At 33.4% G+C, this 18,886-nt stretch overlaps 1 protein-coding gene across 1 annotated transcript; it reads right to left on the minus strand.

Annotated features, from left to right (window-relative positions):
• Positions 1-565: 565 nt before the first annotated feature.
• Positions 566-4,526, minus strand: LOC148544638 (uncharacterized). Its single transcript, XM_088498970.1, has 9 exons — positions 4,516-4,526; positions 4,293-4,365; positions 4,024-4,200; positions 2,760-2,845; positions 2,524-2,656; positions 2,008-2,066; positions 1,047-1,161; positions 785-931; positions 566-646 (listed from the first exon to the last, which is right to left on the minus strand). The coding sequence occupies exons 1-9, from the start codon at positions 4,524-4,526 to the stop codon at positions 566-568; spliced, it is 882 nt and encodes a 293-aa protein (XP_088355096.1).
• Between the last annotated feature and the right edge of the window lie 14,360 nt (positions 4,527-18,886).

Genomic DNA, 18,886 nt, shown 5'->3' on the forward strand with positions numbered 1-18,886 from the left:
GACAAGTACAATCCAACATGAGATAAAGTTTGTCCCTGAAACTTATTAATTGTCATGGCAAACAATACTATTATGGGAAACTATCTTCGTTGGAATCTAACTGGGACGATTTCATTTGTTGGTACTATATTCATTCTTGGAATCAAAGCAATATGACCAACATTGTTACCCGTTAAGACTTCATATTCTATGACATGATTTCCAAACTTCCTAACTTGTAGCCTTGTACCATTACAAAGACCACTGGATTGGTCAATATTCCTCAGTAACATCACCGGAACACCAACCTTAAGTATTAATTTATGTGGAGGCAAACCAGAACAATTTATGCTATTCAGTAATTCAGAATCATAGAGATCTAGTTGACTCTCCATATTCCCTTCATCTATACAAATGGAATCCGAACTAAGATATAATTTTTTTTCCTCTAGGAATGATAGCTATCAGATGGTTGTTGACCTCTTGAACGATGTCTAGTGTGGGACAGTGGGAGTCAGTATAAGAATAATAATATTTTAGTTACTATATAGACTAAGAACATCATTGTAACAATTTAAATTGGAAATTATTTGACACAAATCTTAGAAGTGTCGTATGGACCAGTAGACAAACTCAATAGTTCAGAATTTTCATGCGACAAAAGGCCCTACAAAACAATTGATTCAATAAAAAGACATCATCAAAATCTGGTTGATCTGTTTTTGCAATACCGAAACAAAAGAAAAAGTTATTAGCCAGAGGGGGTTATAGGGTCAGGATTGTATTTATCCAGGAAAGCAGAGACCAAAGAATTCTCATTAGTCATTCTCAACACATGAATCACATATGGTTCATAAGAGTTCAGATTCCTCATCTTGAGTTGCACTTTGAAGATGAACTTAATATCCCTAAACATATCAATCTCTTTGGGACAGGAATTTTTCTCAACACTCTTCACATTTAGCAAAAAAAAAGTTCATTCATGCTCTCATAAATAATAAAAATTAAGGTATAGTTCAAAACAAATAACACAAAAAAATTAATATGACATCAAACCTTAGTCACACAAGACACTGCCTAAGGTCATTGGCAGAAACTCCAAGAAACTTTGCAGCTTCTCCATCGAACAAAACAAAAGAGGGAGCATCGGTGTGGTCTATCACCCTTATGTGGATGATGTACCTATTATTCACCAAAAAATTTACAATTCAAGAACAATATACTATATAAATTATACAAATAGTCAGACTGTCTATACTATGTTATTATTGAATTGGACGCAAATAATTTTTTAATGGCTTATCCAAAAGTCTCCATCCCACACGGGAGAATAGTTTAAAATAATTCTTATTATATATAATTCATAAAAAAAATGTTATAAAAAAGTGAATTAGTCCTTACATTAATGTCTCCTAATATATATATTAATATTGATAATAAATAAATAAATATTTATTTAATGTAAAACATTCTCATGTAATTTAATTCGCACTGAAACTATATAACATGATTCTAATAATATTTCAAACAGTAAACTATAAGTAACAATTATTCAATTATAGCTTACCAAAATAAAAATAATTCTATTACGTAAATTCATATATAAATTGAAATTGTTGAAAAAGTATACATAAGTAATCGAAATATATACAATGTACAATGAAAAACTATCAATTAAAATAATAATTACTTAATAGTGTCTAAGCAAAAAATTGTTAATTTTAAAAAAAATTAAACAATCCACCGCATTGAACATAAAAATGAACAGAACATAAAAATAAAATGCATCTCTCCTTTATAACATACAGATATGTGAATCCCAATATTCACAATATTTTACCGTTAGAAAATAAATCTATTTTAATAAAAATATGACAATAAAACGACACAATTAAATTATAACCTCGGTAACTAATTAATTTATTACATATGATTATTAAATAAAAATATAAATGAGAATAGTTTAACAGCACATCACAATCCCAAACAGCACGACCCACAAAAAATACTATGTACACTTTAATATACCTATCCACCTCTAAATGACAATGAAACCGTTTCATTTGGTTAATTATGTTTAACTTTTGCTATATGTTATACTTTGAAAGAGATGGTTAACCTTATTTAAAATTAATTATCTTTAACCTATTAGGCTAATTGAATCACGAATGATAGAACTCAACAACAAAATTTATCAAGAAATAATACAAATGATTAGTTTATACAATTATTTTCTTAGACAATGAGTATGTAGTGTGTGAATGTTAAAGAAGTATCGTGAGTCATACCTTGGCACATAGAATTAATGCAATTGGAATAGAAATATCTTTTCTCAAGTTCCCTTAAGCCACAACGACACTTCTTACATCCTTTGTACCACCAACCAAACTCGGTCTCAACTTCTTTAATCGTCCCGGCAGTAACAGATACAGCATCATAAAATCAATGGATGCAAGGGTACAACACAACAATTGAGATTATGATCCAACAAACATTAGAATTAATAATTGAAAAAAAGGAAGACTAATAAAGAAAGAATTTTACCTGATTATGCTCCTTTATCTCGACAATTGTTTTGTAAACTGACAGACGCAAAAAATCTTTCTCAACTGAAATAGGTTGATCACGGACCAGCGGCATTATGCTTTGTCCGTCAACATGATCCAATTTGTTCACCCTTACATTTTTAAATCAGAATTTATGAAATTTGCTAATAGTTAAATAATCAAAAGTCTTGTATAAATATTCTGCTGGCCACACTACTGATCTATACATTGTACCTTGCAAAAAAAATCCTTGGCAACTGAAAACTCAACATTGATAAACAGTTTCGAATTGTAGTTTGTGTTGGAAATACCCATAACCCCTACAAAAAAGACATAACAAATTAAAGAAAATACCAGAAATATATGATGACACAAAACATGCATTCAAATACCAGTAAAATAAACAAACCACTATAAAATTTTATCTTGCCCATTTGGAAAATAACCACATAGATAAGACACGGGTGTTCTTCCAGATATTTGAGCAAATCAAAAGCAAAAAACTGCCACAACGTTATCCTTAATTTCTGTCCACCTCTATAAGAAATAGCAATGCTTGTAGAGTAAAGAGAGGCACAAAATTCTAAAATAAGATTTTAAAACAAAAGCTACTATCAAAAAGATATTAAGCATTACTCAAGATCATCAAGTTCTATGGTGATATAACTTGACGGCTTCCCGTCCCGTGTGAACTCGACCAAGTTACCTTTAGAGGCAAGCTGACCTATCACATCTACAAAATAAAGACACGAATCTTTTCATTAATTTTTAAAGTATATTATTTAATTGTTATAGGATATTATAAGGATAATACATAAATTTATATAAATTTTTTTATTAAACAAAATTTAAATGAAACAATATTTAATTGAGTTAGAAATTATATTATTTCTTAATATAAAATTATAGGAAGGGAATAATTGTTATAGGAAGGGAATAATAAAAAAATTAATCCTTAATATAATTTCTTAATGAAACAAATTTTAAAAATAAGACATGCTCCATCACAATATATTATATTATATTATGTAAAAATTTTCAATCAATTTAAAAGATACAAAGTTAACATTCACGGCAAAAGCCCAAAATAAAGCCGAACTCTTTTTCATGGGTAACAACTAATTTCTTACGGGTTAGACCCTATAAATTTTTGGGGTGTATATTTGGTCAGAAGATAAAAAGAGAAGCAAATTTTACTTAAATAAATTTCACGAAAATTATATGAATCTATAATACTTGAGACTTGAGAGGAATAGCAACAACCATTACTTGAATCCATATATGTCCACTATATGTTCATAATAAAAAAGACAGCAAATGGTGCAAAACAATATATAAGATTAAAAAATTAGACCTCAAAGAATTAAACAACACATGTATTATAGATTAATCTAACAAAGTACTTACCAACTAAATAACCATCTTCTTTAGACTTTGTGTGAATTATTTTAAACGGAACAAAATTAAATCCGTTCAATGGAACTGAAGAATTTTATACCGGACGCACAATCGTATCCCTCTTGAAGTGGATTCTAAATTCGTGTCTAGTAGACTTGAACTTGATGGTATTCAAAGCAACTCCAAAATTAGTGACCACGTACACGTTGTCCTCAGCAAGTAGGCCCTCGAAGATAGGAACAAATATGTCTTTAACAGTGCATTGAATTGTATCTCCCTGAATGTATTAATTTTATAGAGTCATAGATAATGAGGTTTATTGCTGAGTCATTACCAAAATAAATCTCACATATAAAGTGAAGATTTTACCTCTTTATCAAGGACAACCATCTTAACAGGTGCCTTCATCCCAGATTTTGCAAAGTGAGAAACGGTCCAAAGTCTAATGACACGTACTTTAAGCTGTCACACCTTATACGCTGGACCAGCATTGATACACTTGATGAGATCATACCTAAAAATCAAGGACCTCATATTTAGTAAAAAATAAAAAAAAATATTGTGAAACAATCCACATGGCACATGAACTCACCTAGCTGCCATTGCTACCTGCCACTACAAAATTACTCAAATATTATGAATTTCAGTATAGATAAAGAGTAAGTGTGGTGATCACTTATACTATACTTATAGAGAGTCACAACACTTTTCAGTCCCAGTATTGGTAAGGATTGCAAGAATCTTTATGTTTCTATCAAAATCCAATTAAAAAAAACAGAAAGTTTTTAGACTATTCAGGATTAAAGAATATGAATCATATCAATAAAATAATGATCAAAATTAGGATAGAAATTAACAGCCAACATTTATTGTGTTCCATTTACATCGCAAACTGGAGTTTAATTTTGAAAAATCAAATTAAGAAGCAATATATGCTGAAGAGGTAATCACTATATTTACATACACTAATTAGGTACTGTAAATCACAAGAAGTTTCGAAAAGGCATGAAATTATTTTATTTTTGTATATTGTTAAATTATTCTATATTATAGATACTGGCATTTCAAGAGGTACAGAATAAAAAGGGTATGAGAATAAAATTTTATATATAGCACCAATTTTTTGTTTCTTAATCTGATATAATTCCTAAAAAAATTGTTAATAGTACCTTCAATATGACCAAAGATTGTGTTGATCGCAGCAAGCCATTTATCTCTTTCACCTTGCATCCGTTCTATAAGCATTCTCCTTTTATGATCCTCAGTCAATTGCTTTATGCGCTTGACCTTCAGCCTCTGCTATTGCTTTAACTATAATAGTAGATAATTCTATCTCAGCACGCTCTCTCTTAGTCTGATGCTGCGGCGGGCTCGCGATTTGGGGAGCTAAGGTAAAGTTCTTCTTTCAATATCAAAATTTCACGTCAATTTCAGAGAGGAGAAGTGATGAGTGTGGGAGTAGGACTGGGTTACGGGTTACGGACTTAAGCCGTTGGGGATTCATTTTTTTTAAAGTCAAAACAGCACCATTTGGAGGAGTTATTACTTATTAACAAACCAGAAACCCTTTAAAAAAATAGCCAGTTCTAACAGTTCATCGATTAACTACAGATTTGACCGATTTTGTAATCAGTTTTTTGTCAGACGGTTTACTCATAACATCTTTTAAGCCATTTTTAAATTTTATAAAATTATTTATAATAATTACAAAAAGTGTTTATAATAAAAAAATTTTAAAATTTATAAAAAATAATATTTAAAATTGTTAGTAAAATCTTAGTTGTACTATGTTTTAATAAATAATTATAATGATATTAGTATTTTATATAACAACTTATACAAAAAAAATTAAAATTTCATACAACATTTTTTTGTTCATTTTTAATAGCTCATAAATACAAAAAAATATTATACAGAATTTAAATTATTTTTGTATTAATTATTATATACAATACCCATATCATTATAATTATTCAGAAGTTGCATGTAATTCGAACCTTATGAATTTAATTTACTACATATTTGCCTAAATCGAATTTATTCAATTTAATTTATATAGATATGTAAATTTGATTTATTTAAATTAATTTATTTTTATATGTGGTATGATTTGATTAAAAGAGCAATAATTTATGCTGCTTGGTAGATTCTTCTATAATTTTATCTAGTATCAATAAAATTTCACTATCAGTGGTTAAAAAAAATTAAAATCTAAAACGATGGTTAAAAATAAATAAAGAGGATAGATTTAATTCTTCTATAATTGTATGCGTTTTTTTTCTGATTTACATTTTTATCACAATTCACAAGTTGTATATTTTATAAATTAATGTTAATTCATATGTAGTATATAAATAAATTTAATTAGAATAAATAAAAATTTATTTATTTTATTTTAGACTTTATAAATGAAAAGACTAATTAACTAATATAACAAATTATAATTAATGTAGTATAATTAATTAAGTAATATATAAATTATAATAAATTATATTAATTATAAATATTTAAATATCTAATCAAATCAATTAGTTGATATAATTAAGTCAGTGCAATAAATTGTATTAAATGAGTTAAAACAATTAAATTAGGAAACACTCTCCGAAGCATGCCACGTCAGCTTTATCATTAAGTGCAGACATCCGATTTTTATATAATATAATAGATAATAGATGTGTTGTTGATTTTTAGAAAAAAATAAATTATTTGTTTTTTTAAATAAAAATATTTTTTTTTAAAGTAATATCCAAACATGTTTAAAATTAAAAAAAAAAACTTTTTAACAAAAAAAAGGTTTATTTCGGTGAGCATGTTATAAGAAAATATCGTTCTTTAAGTTTTCTTTCTTTTTTTTTTTAAATCTTATATAAAAGTAAAAGTAATTTTATATTTGGATAACTCATGCAAAAAGATATTTTTATCTATTAATTATGTTTAAGTATAATAATATAAAATTACTTTTTTGTTTATTTATTATGTGAAAAACATCTTTTTTTTAAGAAAAAAGGATATTTTAAAAAAGATGTAAATTGTAGTTTCTCAAAAAAATATCTTTTTAATTTTTCTATTACTTTTACTTTTACTACTACAAACTTACTAAATACGCTAAAAAAGTATTTTTCATTGAATTTTTTTTATCAACTTAATGGTACCCAAACAATCGCTTCTTGAAATTTTGAGAAACGATTTTTTTTAATTATTTTTTTTTAAAAAGATATTTTAGAAATATAAAAGTAATTTTATGTTTGGATATTTTATACAAAAAGAATTTTTTATTTATCAACTATGTTTTGGTACAATAATATAAAAGTATTTATTTATTTATTAGGTGAAAAATATACATTAAATTTTTTTTTTTAAAAAAAGATGTAAATAGTAACTTTTTAAGAAAGATATATTTTTTTCTAGTGTTTTTACTTTTATTATTAAGAATTTACTAAACATGCTAAAAAATAAAAAAAAATTATTAAAAAAAATTCATTTTTTATCAATTTAATAGCACCCAAACAACACACTTGAAGTTCAAACTTTAGAGCTCCTCTATGTTGCTCCCGAAGCGGACCTTTCCCTCATCAGTTCGGACAATATAGTGGTGGATGAGAAGATTGTTCCTGTCTCGGATAATGAGGAGGATACTCCTGTGCTCGATTCAAAGACCTCAGGGGTGCAACTCAGGTAGACTTCTCAAGTTCCCGACCCGCGGTTGGATGGTGAGCCCTTTCTTCTACGACTCTCCCGATCCCTATCGTGCCAGTTTTTGAATATGCTCTGATATCTTTTCCACTTCGCCTGAAGATGCTGTTACTAGCGAACAGCTTCATCCTGACCTGTGAGTCTTTTTTGAACAAATTTATCCTTTGTAATAGTTTTAGCTTAAACAACTTTTATTTTTTGTTAAAAAGCTTTTTTTACTGTTCTGATAGTGGTTTTTGGTATGAATGATTGTGTTTTTAACATCTTTCCTTAGTTGGTATAGCTGTTAGTTGAATACAAATTTTATTGTTTTGACAACTTTTAATGCTTTTTTTGCTAAGTTGGGAAACACATCGACGAAGTAGATCGATCATTTCTAAACGCTTTGTAAATAAGTATTATTTTCCCTTAAAAAATGTTTAAATTCTTATTTCAAGTAATTAGACTTTATCAAGTTACCCTTACATTTCATTTTAGGTCCAACTCGTTTAAGGTCGGACCATGAATTTCTTACATAACTTCTTACACTAATTTCTACCTCGTTGCTTCATCTTTCCGACCATGTAGGTCGAACAATGATTTTTGTAATTTTTCAAGCTTAAATTAATGCATTTGAAATGAAAAAATAGGTAGAAAAATACCTTATTATTAATAAGAGAAATGGATTTACATAAATTTGTTTGCTACTAAGGATTTTTCTTATAATCCTTATCCCTTGCTATGATGTCTCGTTAAAACCCACTTCAGGAAAAAATCATGAAGTCGGAAAAAAGAGTACACAAGGGAGCAAGGTAATGCTTTTCTAACTGTAATATCTCTTTATGTTACATGCGTGCCACAACTTTAGGAGCTCGTTCCCTTTTAAGTCGGACACCTTATAGTAACTTTTTCCTAAAACCTTGACAACCTTGTAGGGTCTTTCCAATTTGTAGCCAGTTTCGTTCACCCGACTTTTAAACTCCAATGTCATTTCAGATTAGTATGAGGTCGTTCGTGGTGAAGCTTCTACTAATGACTTTTTGGTTGTACCTTAGGGCTATGATTTGTTTCAATGCTTCCTCTTTTATCCGAGTTTATTCTCGGACTTCTGGGAGGAGGTCAAGTTCTTTCTTTTGTGCTTGGACATTAATCACTTCATCATAGAATCAAATTCTTGGAGATTCCTAAGTGATCTCTACAGGAATCATGGCCTTTATGCTATAGGCAAGTCGGAAAGGTGATTCACCAGTTGTTGAGTGAGGGATTGTCTGGTATGCCCATAAGACTTGAGGAAGTTTGTCTACCCATGCACCCTTTGTATCTTATAGTCGGTACTTTAACCCGGCCAATATGACTTTGTTGGCAGCCTCAACTTGTCCATTGACCTGAGGGTGTTCTACCGATGTGAATTGGTGTTTAATCTTGTGGCTGGCCACCAAGTTCCTAAAGGTTGAGTCGGTAAATTGAGTTCCATTGTCTGTGGTAATGGAGTGTGGAACTCCAAATTGGGTAATAATATTCTTATAGAGAAATTTCTGACTTCTTTGGGCTGTGACAGTTGCCAAAGGTCTCACCTCGATCCACTTAGTAAAATAATCAATACCCACTTTAAGGTATTTTACTTGTCTAGGAGCCTGTGGAAACGGACCGAGAAGGTCAAGTCCTCATTTTGCGAATGGCCAAGGTGAGGTGACACTAATAAGCTTCTCTAGGGGTGCTACATGAAAGTTAGCGTGCTTTCGACAAGGTGGATACTTTTTAACAAAGTCAGCCGCTTCCTTTTGCAAGGTCAGCCAAAAGAAGCTGGCCCGGGTCACTTTCTTGGCTAGTGATCGTGCTCCTAAGTAATCTCCACATATGCCATTATGAAGTTCTTCTAAGACCTCTTTAGCATTAGACGTCGGGACACACTTTAATAGAGGTGTAGACACCCCTCTTTTGTAGAGAACATTGTAGACCAGAATATAGTTTTAGTTTCCCTTATGAGCCTTTTTACTTCCTTTTCATTTTCAGGAATGATATCAAATTTAAGATATTCGACTAAAGGAGTCATCCATCCTAGGCTTTGGTTGGATATGGTCATTGTGTCTGACTTGTCATCTTCCTTTAATATTGATGGTGCGTGGAGAGTTTCTTGGATCAGACTTTTATTGTTGCCCCCTGGCTTGGTGCTGGCTAATTTAGAGAGGGCATCGGCTCGGAAGTTGGACTTCCGACTATATGACATACCTTTTTTTTCGAGAACTGAGCTAATTGTGCTCGTGCTTCTTCCAAGTACTTCTTTATATTGAGTTCTTTAGCTTGATAAGTCCAGTTGACTTGGGAGGTTATCACTTGAGAGTCACTAAACACTATCAACCTTTCTGTCCTGACTTCTTTAGCCAGCTTTAAGTCAGCAAGTAAGGCTTCATATTTTTCTTGACTGATGGAAGCAAGAAACTCGAACTTTAATGATAGTTCAATTCAAGTTCCTTCTTCATTTATCAGAATAACTCCTACTCCACTTCCAGCTTTATTGGATGATCCATCCACATATAGACTCCAGGTTGTAGGATTTCCATAGCCTTCAATGTATTTGGCCACCAAGTCAGCCATGTATTGGGATTTGATGGCTGTCCAAGTTTCATACCTTAAGTCAAACTCGGGCAGTTCTACGGCCCATTGTAGCATCCGTTCTGCAATATTCGTCTTCTGTAGAATATGCTTCATAGGTTGATTAGTTTGGACCTTTATAGTGTGAGCTTGGAAGTAAGGTCGGAGCCTTCTGAAGGGGATGATAAGGCCATACACGAACTTCTCTATCTTTTGATAGTTTAGTTTTGTCCCTTACATAGCTTTGGTTACAAAATAGATGGGTTGTTGTCCATGTTCATTTTCTCAGACTAAGGTTGAAGCTATAGCCAGACTTACGACTGTTAAGTAGAGGATGAGTTCTTCCCCTAGGACAAGTCGAGTGAGGATTGGCGGTTGGTTCAGAAATGTTTTAAAGTTTTGGGAGGCTTGTTCACATTTTTGAGTCCATTCAAATTTGTTCCCTTTTTTTAGTATTGAGAATAAGGGTAGAGATTTCAGGGTTGATCTTGCTAGGAACCTGGATAAAGTTTCCAACCTTCCATTTAGTTGTTGGACTTCCTTGAGGCAAGTTCGGCTTTTCATCTCTAATACTACTGTGCATTTGTCCAGGTTGGCCTCAATACCTATTTGAGTGAGCATGAAGCCTAAGAACTTCCCGGCTTCTACTGCAAAGGTGCACTTTGAAGGATTAAGCCTCATCTCATGCTTTTTTATCGTCGTAAATACCTCGTCTAAGTCGGATAAGAGATTGAGGTCGTCTCTGGTTATTACAAGAATGTCGTCCACATATACTTCCATTAATTTTTCAAGGTGAGATGAAAACACCTTGTTCATCAATCGTTGATATATAGCCCAGCATTTTTTAATCCAAAAGGCATTACTACATAACAATAGTTAGCTTTTGGAGTGATAAAAGAGGTATTCTCCTAGCTTGGCTAGTACATCGGGATTTGGTTGTAACCTGAATATGCATCCATGAAGGAAAGATATCTATACCCTGAAGCTGAGTCAATAAAGGCATCAATGCTCGGAAGAGAATATGGATCTTTGGGACAAGATTTGTTGAGCTTGGTATACTCACATCCTCTATTTCCCGTTTTGCTTCTTCACAAGGACTACATTGGCCAGCTACAAAGGGTACTTTACCTCCCTTATGAACCCGGTTTCTAGTAAAGCTTGCACCAGTTCTTCTACGACTTGTGTTCTTTCAGGACCGAGTTTTCGCCGCTTCTGCTGAATGGTATGGGAATTCTAGATTCCAGAGCTTAACCGGCAAGTGCACCGGGTCATCCAAGTAATACCTCAGGTGAGTGAGGGTCGATCCCACGAGGATTATCAGACTGAGCAACAATGGTTATCCAGTTGGGTTAGTTAGGCGAATAGAAAAGTATGTTGGTTGATGTAATTCGCATAGAATAGTAAATAAGGGAGTAAATAAAGCAATTAAAGGGTTTGGTGTAAAAATAGTGAAAGAAAACAGTTAAGGCTTTGGAGATGTTTTTCTTTCTGGATTAAAAGTTCTTACCAACTATTTTAACAATGCATGATTCATTCCATGGCAAACTATAAATGTCTAAACTCTAATCTCTTAGTGATTTAGACTCCTCTAACCTTCATTAACAGCCACTCTCGTGGTCACTTAATTCCGATTAGAGGGTTAAGTTCAAAAACTAGTTTATGGCCACAAAAATCCCAATTACCCAAAGGTAACAGGATTATATGTTACATATCCCAATTAGTTCATGCAATTAGCGATTTAGGAGGAATTTATTTTCAAGCTATAGTTCAAGCGAGATAACTCTCTCGAGAATCATAAGAACTCATGTAGAATAGGGGTCATACTCTCGTTCCACCCAGATTTATAAGATTCCGAACGAAAACAATCTTTGAAACTGAATCAATACATTAATTAAAATAGAAAGGTAATAGTTCTAATCCATAGAAATAAACAGAACTCCTAGCCTTAAACAAGAGGTTTAGTTGCTCATAACTTACAGAGAAAATAGGGTTTTGAAATGTGCGGAAGGGCGAAGGTTCCAATGCAAGACATTTTTTTCCCTTTTATACTAACCTAATTTCATTCTGAAAATAAAATAAAATAATAAATCCTAAAACCAAAAGATATTGTTTGTAAATAAAAATTACAAAAAGAAAATAACATATAACTAATAAATGCTGAATCCACTTGAGAAGCCCAAAGAGAGGGAACTCGGACAGCCCTGCTGGCGTTAAATGCCATATTGGGTGTTTAACGCCCTAAAGGGGGCAGGCTCACATACGCTACTGGCGCTAAACGCTAGCTGGGCGTTTAGCGCCCTGGGGGGAGAAGTTTTGGCACTGGTTTTGTCCTTCTTGGGCGCTAAACGCTAGGCATGGCGTTTAGCACCAGATTTGGTAGTGATTCTAGAAAGAAAGTATAGACTATTATATATTGTTGGAAAGCTATGGAAGTTGAATTTACAACGCCATTAGAACCGTCTCAATTGGACCTTTGTAGCGCAAGTAATGCTCATTGGAGTGCAAGGAGATCAGGGTTGACAGCATCTACTTTCTTCCTTTGTTTCTGCATAAAACTTTGCCAAATTCACCCGATTTTCACCTAAAATAATAAAAACACCAAAACAACTCAAAGTAGAATCTAAAGAGGATTTTTTCACTAAAATATAATATAACTTAATAATTTATAACTAAAAAATGAAGGAAAAAAGGGTACAAGATGCTCACGCATCACAACACCAAACTTAAGCTATTTCTTGTCCTCAAGCAACCAAAATAATGTAGGACCAAGAAGAGGAAATGCCTAAGACTTGAGTTGTCATTTAATCTCAGGTCTAGTTACTGAATGAGGCTAATGACATTCTAATCCTGAATAGCTTCGGCATCTCACTATCCTTTGAAGCTCAGAAATATTAGTATTCTTCAGAACTAGAACTCGGATGATATTATAGATTCCCTTCTTCAGGATCTAATTGATTCTTGAACACAGCTTTTTTTTTCTTTTCTTTGGTGCTTTGTGATGCGTGAGCATCTTTCCTATTTTTTTCTAGTGAATTTGCATTTGAATTGTTAAGTTTAATCAAGATTTAAATATTTTTTAGCTACTATGAATGCTACTTTGGGTTGTGTTCAATTTTTTTTATTTCAGGTAGCATTCGGATGGATTTAACGGAGTTTTATAGAAGAAGAGGCAGAAAGTGGATGATGTTGTCAACCCTGACCTCCCTGCACTCTAACGAACATAGCTTGAGTTACAGAGATCCAATTGATGTGATCTCAGTAGCATTGGAAAGCTAACTTCCAGAGCTTTCCAATGATATATAATAGTAAGCTCTTCTTCTTCATTCTATTCGGTCAAGGTGGCGCCTAACTTGGAATTTTCCAAGTTAGGCACCATGATTTTGAAGTTAGGCACCTGGAAGGCCAAACCAGCGAAGTTAGGCGCCATGAATGTGAAGTTAGGCACCAGTTCAACGTGAAGCACTCTCTGGAGGCACTGCAAAGGTGGTGCCTAACTTGGAATCTCCCAAGTTAGGCACCAGTTCATTACTACACTATGGTCCCTACGCCAAATCAAGGCATTAACGAAGATTTTAATTAATTTTAATTAAAACTTTATTTTATTTTAAAATAAGAAAAGGTATTATTTAGTTTTAGAAAATATATTTTACATTAATTAGGATTAGATATAAAAGGGAAAAGAATCAGCCATTTGGGCTCATCTCTTCTCTTCTACCTCATTCCGCAATTTACAGTTTTTAGAATCCTTGTTTTCTCTCTGAACCATGAGCAACTAAACCTCCACTATTAAGGTTAGGAGCTCTGTTTATTCTATGGATTAATACTATTATTGTTCTATTTTAATTCATGTATTGATTTTAATTTCAAGAATTGTTTTTGTTCTTTATCTCATGAATCTGGGTGGAACGGAAGTATGACTCTTGTTCTAATTGAGTTCTTGTAAAACTTGGAAAAGCTCTTTGCTTGAACAACAGCTTGAAAATATATTCTCCTAAATTACTAATTATCTGGACTTAACAGGATATGTGACATATAATCCTCTTATATTTGGGTAATTAGGATTTCTGTGGTATATAAACTAGAATTGAACTTAACCCTCTAATTGCAATCAAGTGACCAAGGAATTGGCGGTTAAGGAAGGTTAGAGGAGACTAAAAAGGTCTAAGGAATTAGGGTTTAGTCACATATAGTTTGCCAAGAATTGAATTATGCATGATTAAAATAATTGGTAAGAAAATTTAATCCGAAAGAAAAATATCTCTGAAACCTTAACTATTTTCTCCATATTATTCACACCAATTTACTGCTTGCTTTTTGATATTCTGAATTTACTATTAATGCTTTTGAACTCTCAAAACACCATTTTCTATTTGTCTAACAAAGCAAATCACTTGACCATTGTTGCTTAATCTATCAATCCTCGTGGGATCGACCCTCATTCACTTGAGGTACTACTTGGTACGACCCGGTGCACTTGCAAGTTAGTTTGTGGGTTATAAATTCTGCACCAAGTTTTTAGTGCCGTTGCCGGGGATTGACTGTGATTGACAACTATTAGTTGTTTGATTGCTTAGATTAGGCATTTTAGCTTTAATTTTATTAAATTTTGCTCTTTAATTTTCAAAATTTTTTGTTACTATTTTTTCTTAATTTCTAAAATTAAGTTTCGTATTACCTAGTTAATTTTATTTTAATTTTCTTGTTTATTTTTTTAAAAAATTTCAAATTTTTTAGCTTAATTTTCATTACAATTTTCGAAAATTTCTTGCTTTAATTGTTTAGTGTTTTATTTTATTTCTTTACACAGGTTACCTCACTGGGAATTCTCTACACTCTGACGTAAAGACTCCCACTTTTCTTGTTTTCTGTTTGTTTATGAGCAGGAACAGGGACAAGGAACCTCTTACAGATTTTGATCCTGAAGCTGAAAGGACTTTGAGGCGATGCTTGCAACAAGCTAGACTTTTGAAAATCTGAGTGCTTGGCTAGTGAAAATCTGAGTGAAACTTTTGAAAGGAAAGCTGCAGAGTCCACCATGGATCATAATCGTGCTGTCAATGCCAATGTGGCAGATCTGAATGAGAATGAACAACCTAGAAGAGTGCTTAGCTCATACACTGCCCCTAATTCAGATCTTTATGGGAAAAGTATTGTGGTGCCTTCTATAGCTACAAACAACTTTGAACTGAAGCCTCAGCCAGTCACTCACTCACTCTTGTGCAACAAAATTGTCAGTATCATAGACTTCCTCAGGAAGACCCAAATCAATTTATTTCTAATTTACTGTAGATTTGTGATACTGTGAAGACGAATGAAGTGAATCCTGAGGTTTACAAACTCATGCTCTTCCCATTTGTTGTGAGGGATAGAGCAAAGGTGTGGCTAGATTCTCAACCCAAGAAGAGCCTGGACACTTGGGATAAGGTGGTCACTGGATTTCTGACTAAATTTTTCCCACCACAAAAGCTGACTAAGCTAAGGGTGGAGGTTCAGACCTTCAAACTGAAAGATGGTGAGACCCTCTATGAAGTTTGGGAGAGATACAAGCTGCTGACTAGGCAATGTCCTCCAAACATGTTTTCTAAATGGACTCAGGTGGATATCTTTTATGAGGGCTTATGTGAAATGTCCAAATTGTGTTTAGATAATTTTTGCAGGTGGTTCATTGCACATGAGGAAGACACCAGAGGAGACTACTGAGCTTATTGATTTGGTTGCTAACAACCAATATCTCTACTCATCTAACAGGAATATTGTGAACTCTGGGACCCCTCAGAAGAAAGGCATTTTAGAAGTAGAGACTTTTGATGCTCTTCTTGCTCAGAACAAAATTTTGTCTCAGTAGATGAATTTGATTATTCAACAATTGAGTGGGATGCAGGTTTCAGCTGTTAATACTCAGAATGCACCTCAAGAGGCTCCTTATGACATGACTGGTAGCTTTATGCAAGGTGAGAATTACGATTATGCTCAATTTCCTTCTGAACAGGTCAACTACATGGGGAGTGCTCCTAGAAATCCCAATAATGATCCATATGCTAAGACCTATAATCAGGGGTGGAGAAATCACCCAAATTTGGGGGTGGAGAGAGCAACCTCAGAGGCCACAGAATTTTAACAATAATTCTCAGGGTGATTTTCAACAGAATAATTTTAATAACCATCAGTTTCAGTCGTCTCAGCAAGTAACTCCTTAGTCTCAGAAGACTACTGATTTGGAAGCACTAATGACGAGTTTTATACACGAAACTAGAGCATCAATCAAGAACTTGGAGATTCAGATGGGTCAATTAGCCACAAAAGTTAATGAAATTGATCAGAGGACCACTAATAGCCTTCCTGGTAACATAATTCCAAATCCAAGAGAGGAGTGCAAGGCTATCACCTTGATAAGTGGACAAGTGGCAAGTACGGAAGCACAAGTTACTGAGGAACCGGTTGAAAAAGAAGCTCCAGAGGAAAAGAAAGAAGAGGTGGAGCACGTCCCTCCTAGGCGTGCAGACAACCCATTTTCGGTCTCTCTTGACATGCATCCTACATTGCCAAAGGCTCCTGAGTACAAGCCTAAGATGCCATATCCTCAGAGACTTCAAAAGGAGACTAAGGACAAGCATTTTTCAAAGTTCTTAGAAGTTCTCAGAAAGTTACAAATCAATATTCCTTTTGTTGAGGTTTTAGAGTAAATGCCTCTCTATGTTAAATTCATAAAGGAGTTGTTGTCAAAGAAGAAGCCTTTAAAGGGAGATGAGACAGCGGTCCTGACTAAGGAATGTAGTGCCATCATTCAGAATAACTTGCCAACGAAGATGCTAGATCCAGGGAGCTTTCGAATTCCATGCACCATTGGGAGCACAACCTTTAAGAAAGTGTTATGTGATCTGGGAGCAAGCATCAATTTAATGCCCTTGTCTGTGATGAAGAAGTTGCAAATCCAAGAGGCACAACCCACAAGGATAGCATTACAGATGGCAGACAAATCTATAAAGCCTGCTGACGTCGCGGAAATTGGCGAGTTAAGAAATTGTTATGAGAGATACGTTGCAAGTATAGTTCTTAACCAACCAAAAATCTACTTATCAATTTAGAAGGGTTGTCACAAAATTAAAATTAAAATACTGGGAGTATGAATCCCAGGTCGTCTCCCAACGAGTTGCAGAAAGATGTGCTATTTTATTAATCACATGTTTTCAAAAATGGTTTGAGTTGATAACAGGAAATTAAATCAGAGAAATTATGTAATTTTAATAAAAGCCTTGACTGGGAGTAGATTAGTTGGAAGCCCTATCCTTGATGGAGTACTTTCAAGATTAATTGATAATTGAAGGTTGTTCTGCTTAGTTATCCCTTACTAGCTAGAGGAAAGTCAAGCAAGTTGGAAAGCTATTTCTATTCACAAGTTCCAATCCTCCCCCCTTGGAAAGGATTAGTGTCAGTGACTAGAGGACAATCCAAAAATAAACCCAATTACAATTTTTCTCTTGAGTAATCCAACTCAAGGTTTCCTTTTAATTATCTCCCAATCAAGTTATGGAACTACTCGCTCATTATGAATGTAAATTTCACAAAATAAGGAAGAGAAATACTGAAAGACATAATAACTAATAATAAAAAAAGATCAATTAAAAATAAAAATAGTTCTTGTATAAATAAATTCTAGAAATAATCCAATAGTAATTCTGAATAAATTAAGGACATGGAAGAGTAAGTGACAAGTAAGGAAAACAAACTAGAAGAATGAAGTCTTGGCGGAGGTAATAACTCTTCTCAATATCCCAATCCAAAAAGTAATAATATTAAAATCCTAAGAACTATGAATGTGTGGAGAGAAAACCTAGAGGAGAGAAAAAATCAGATCTAAAAACTGAAATTATGCGGAATGAATGTTGTATTTTGTCTCTGCATGTTCCCTGGCTCTAATCTGCTTTTCTGGGCCGAAAACTGGGTCAAAACAGGGCCCAAAATCGCCCCCAGCGAATTCTGCAGATTCTGCAGATCACGCACGTCACGCGATCGCGTCATCCAGGCGTTCGTGTCATCCAGCGTTTTACCTTGCCACGCGTGCGCGTCGTCCACGCCTTCGCGTCACTGGTGCAGTTTTCAATCCGTGCGGTCGCGTGAGCCATGTGTCCGCGTCACTACAATTTCCTCTATATCGCGCGGTCGCGTGAGCCATGTGTTCGCGTCACTTCTCGCTGGTCATCTCCTTAATTTCTTGTGTTCCTTCCATTTTTGCAAGCTTCCTTTCTAATCTCCAAGTCATTCATGCCCTATAAAGCCTGAAACACTTAACACACAGATCACGGCATCGAATGGAATAAAGAAGAATTAAAATACAAAATTAAAAGTTTCTAGGAAGCAAGTTTTCAACCATAAAGCATTTTTAGGAAGGAATTATAAATGCATACTTATTTAATGAATAAGTGGGTAAAGATTTGATAAAACCACACAATTAAACACAATATAAACCATAAAATAATGGTTTATCAACCTCCCCACACTTAGTCATTAGCATGTCCTCATGCTTAGTTGAAGGAGATAAAATAAATGAGTAGGAACATGTAAAACTCATTCAATGCAATGCAACCTATATATGTGAATGCAACTATATGATTCTTGTCCACTTGGTCAAAAGTAAATAAGCTCTTCAAGACAATCACAAATCAAATTCCACTAATTTAATTCTTATTCAGTAAAAACAG

This window comes from Arachis ipaensis, chromosome B9 (genome assembly GCF_059453495.1).
Source record: "Arachis ipaensis isolate K30076 ecotype BB chromosome B9, ASM5945349v1, whole genome shotgun sequence".
In the NCBI taxonomy this organism is placed as follows: domain Eukaryota; kingdom Viridiplantae; phylum Streptophyta; class Magnoliopsida; order Fabales; family Fabaceae; genus Arachis; species Arachis ipaensis.

Excerpts from the sequence above, each read along its gene's own strand:
- LOC148544638 (XM_088498970.1), bottom strand. Across the intron at positions 2,846-4,023 it reads GGGATACGATTGTGCGTCCG|GGGTTATGGGTATTTCCAAC; the intron begins GTATAAAATTCT and ends TCTTTTTTGTAG. Across the intron at positions 647-784 it reads TGACTAATGAGAATTCTTTG|GGCCTTTTGTCGCATGAAAA; the intron begins GTCTCTGCTTTC and ends ATTGTTTTGTAG.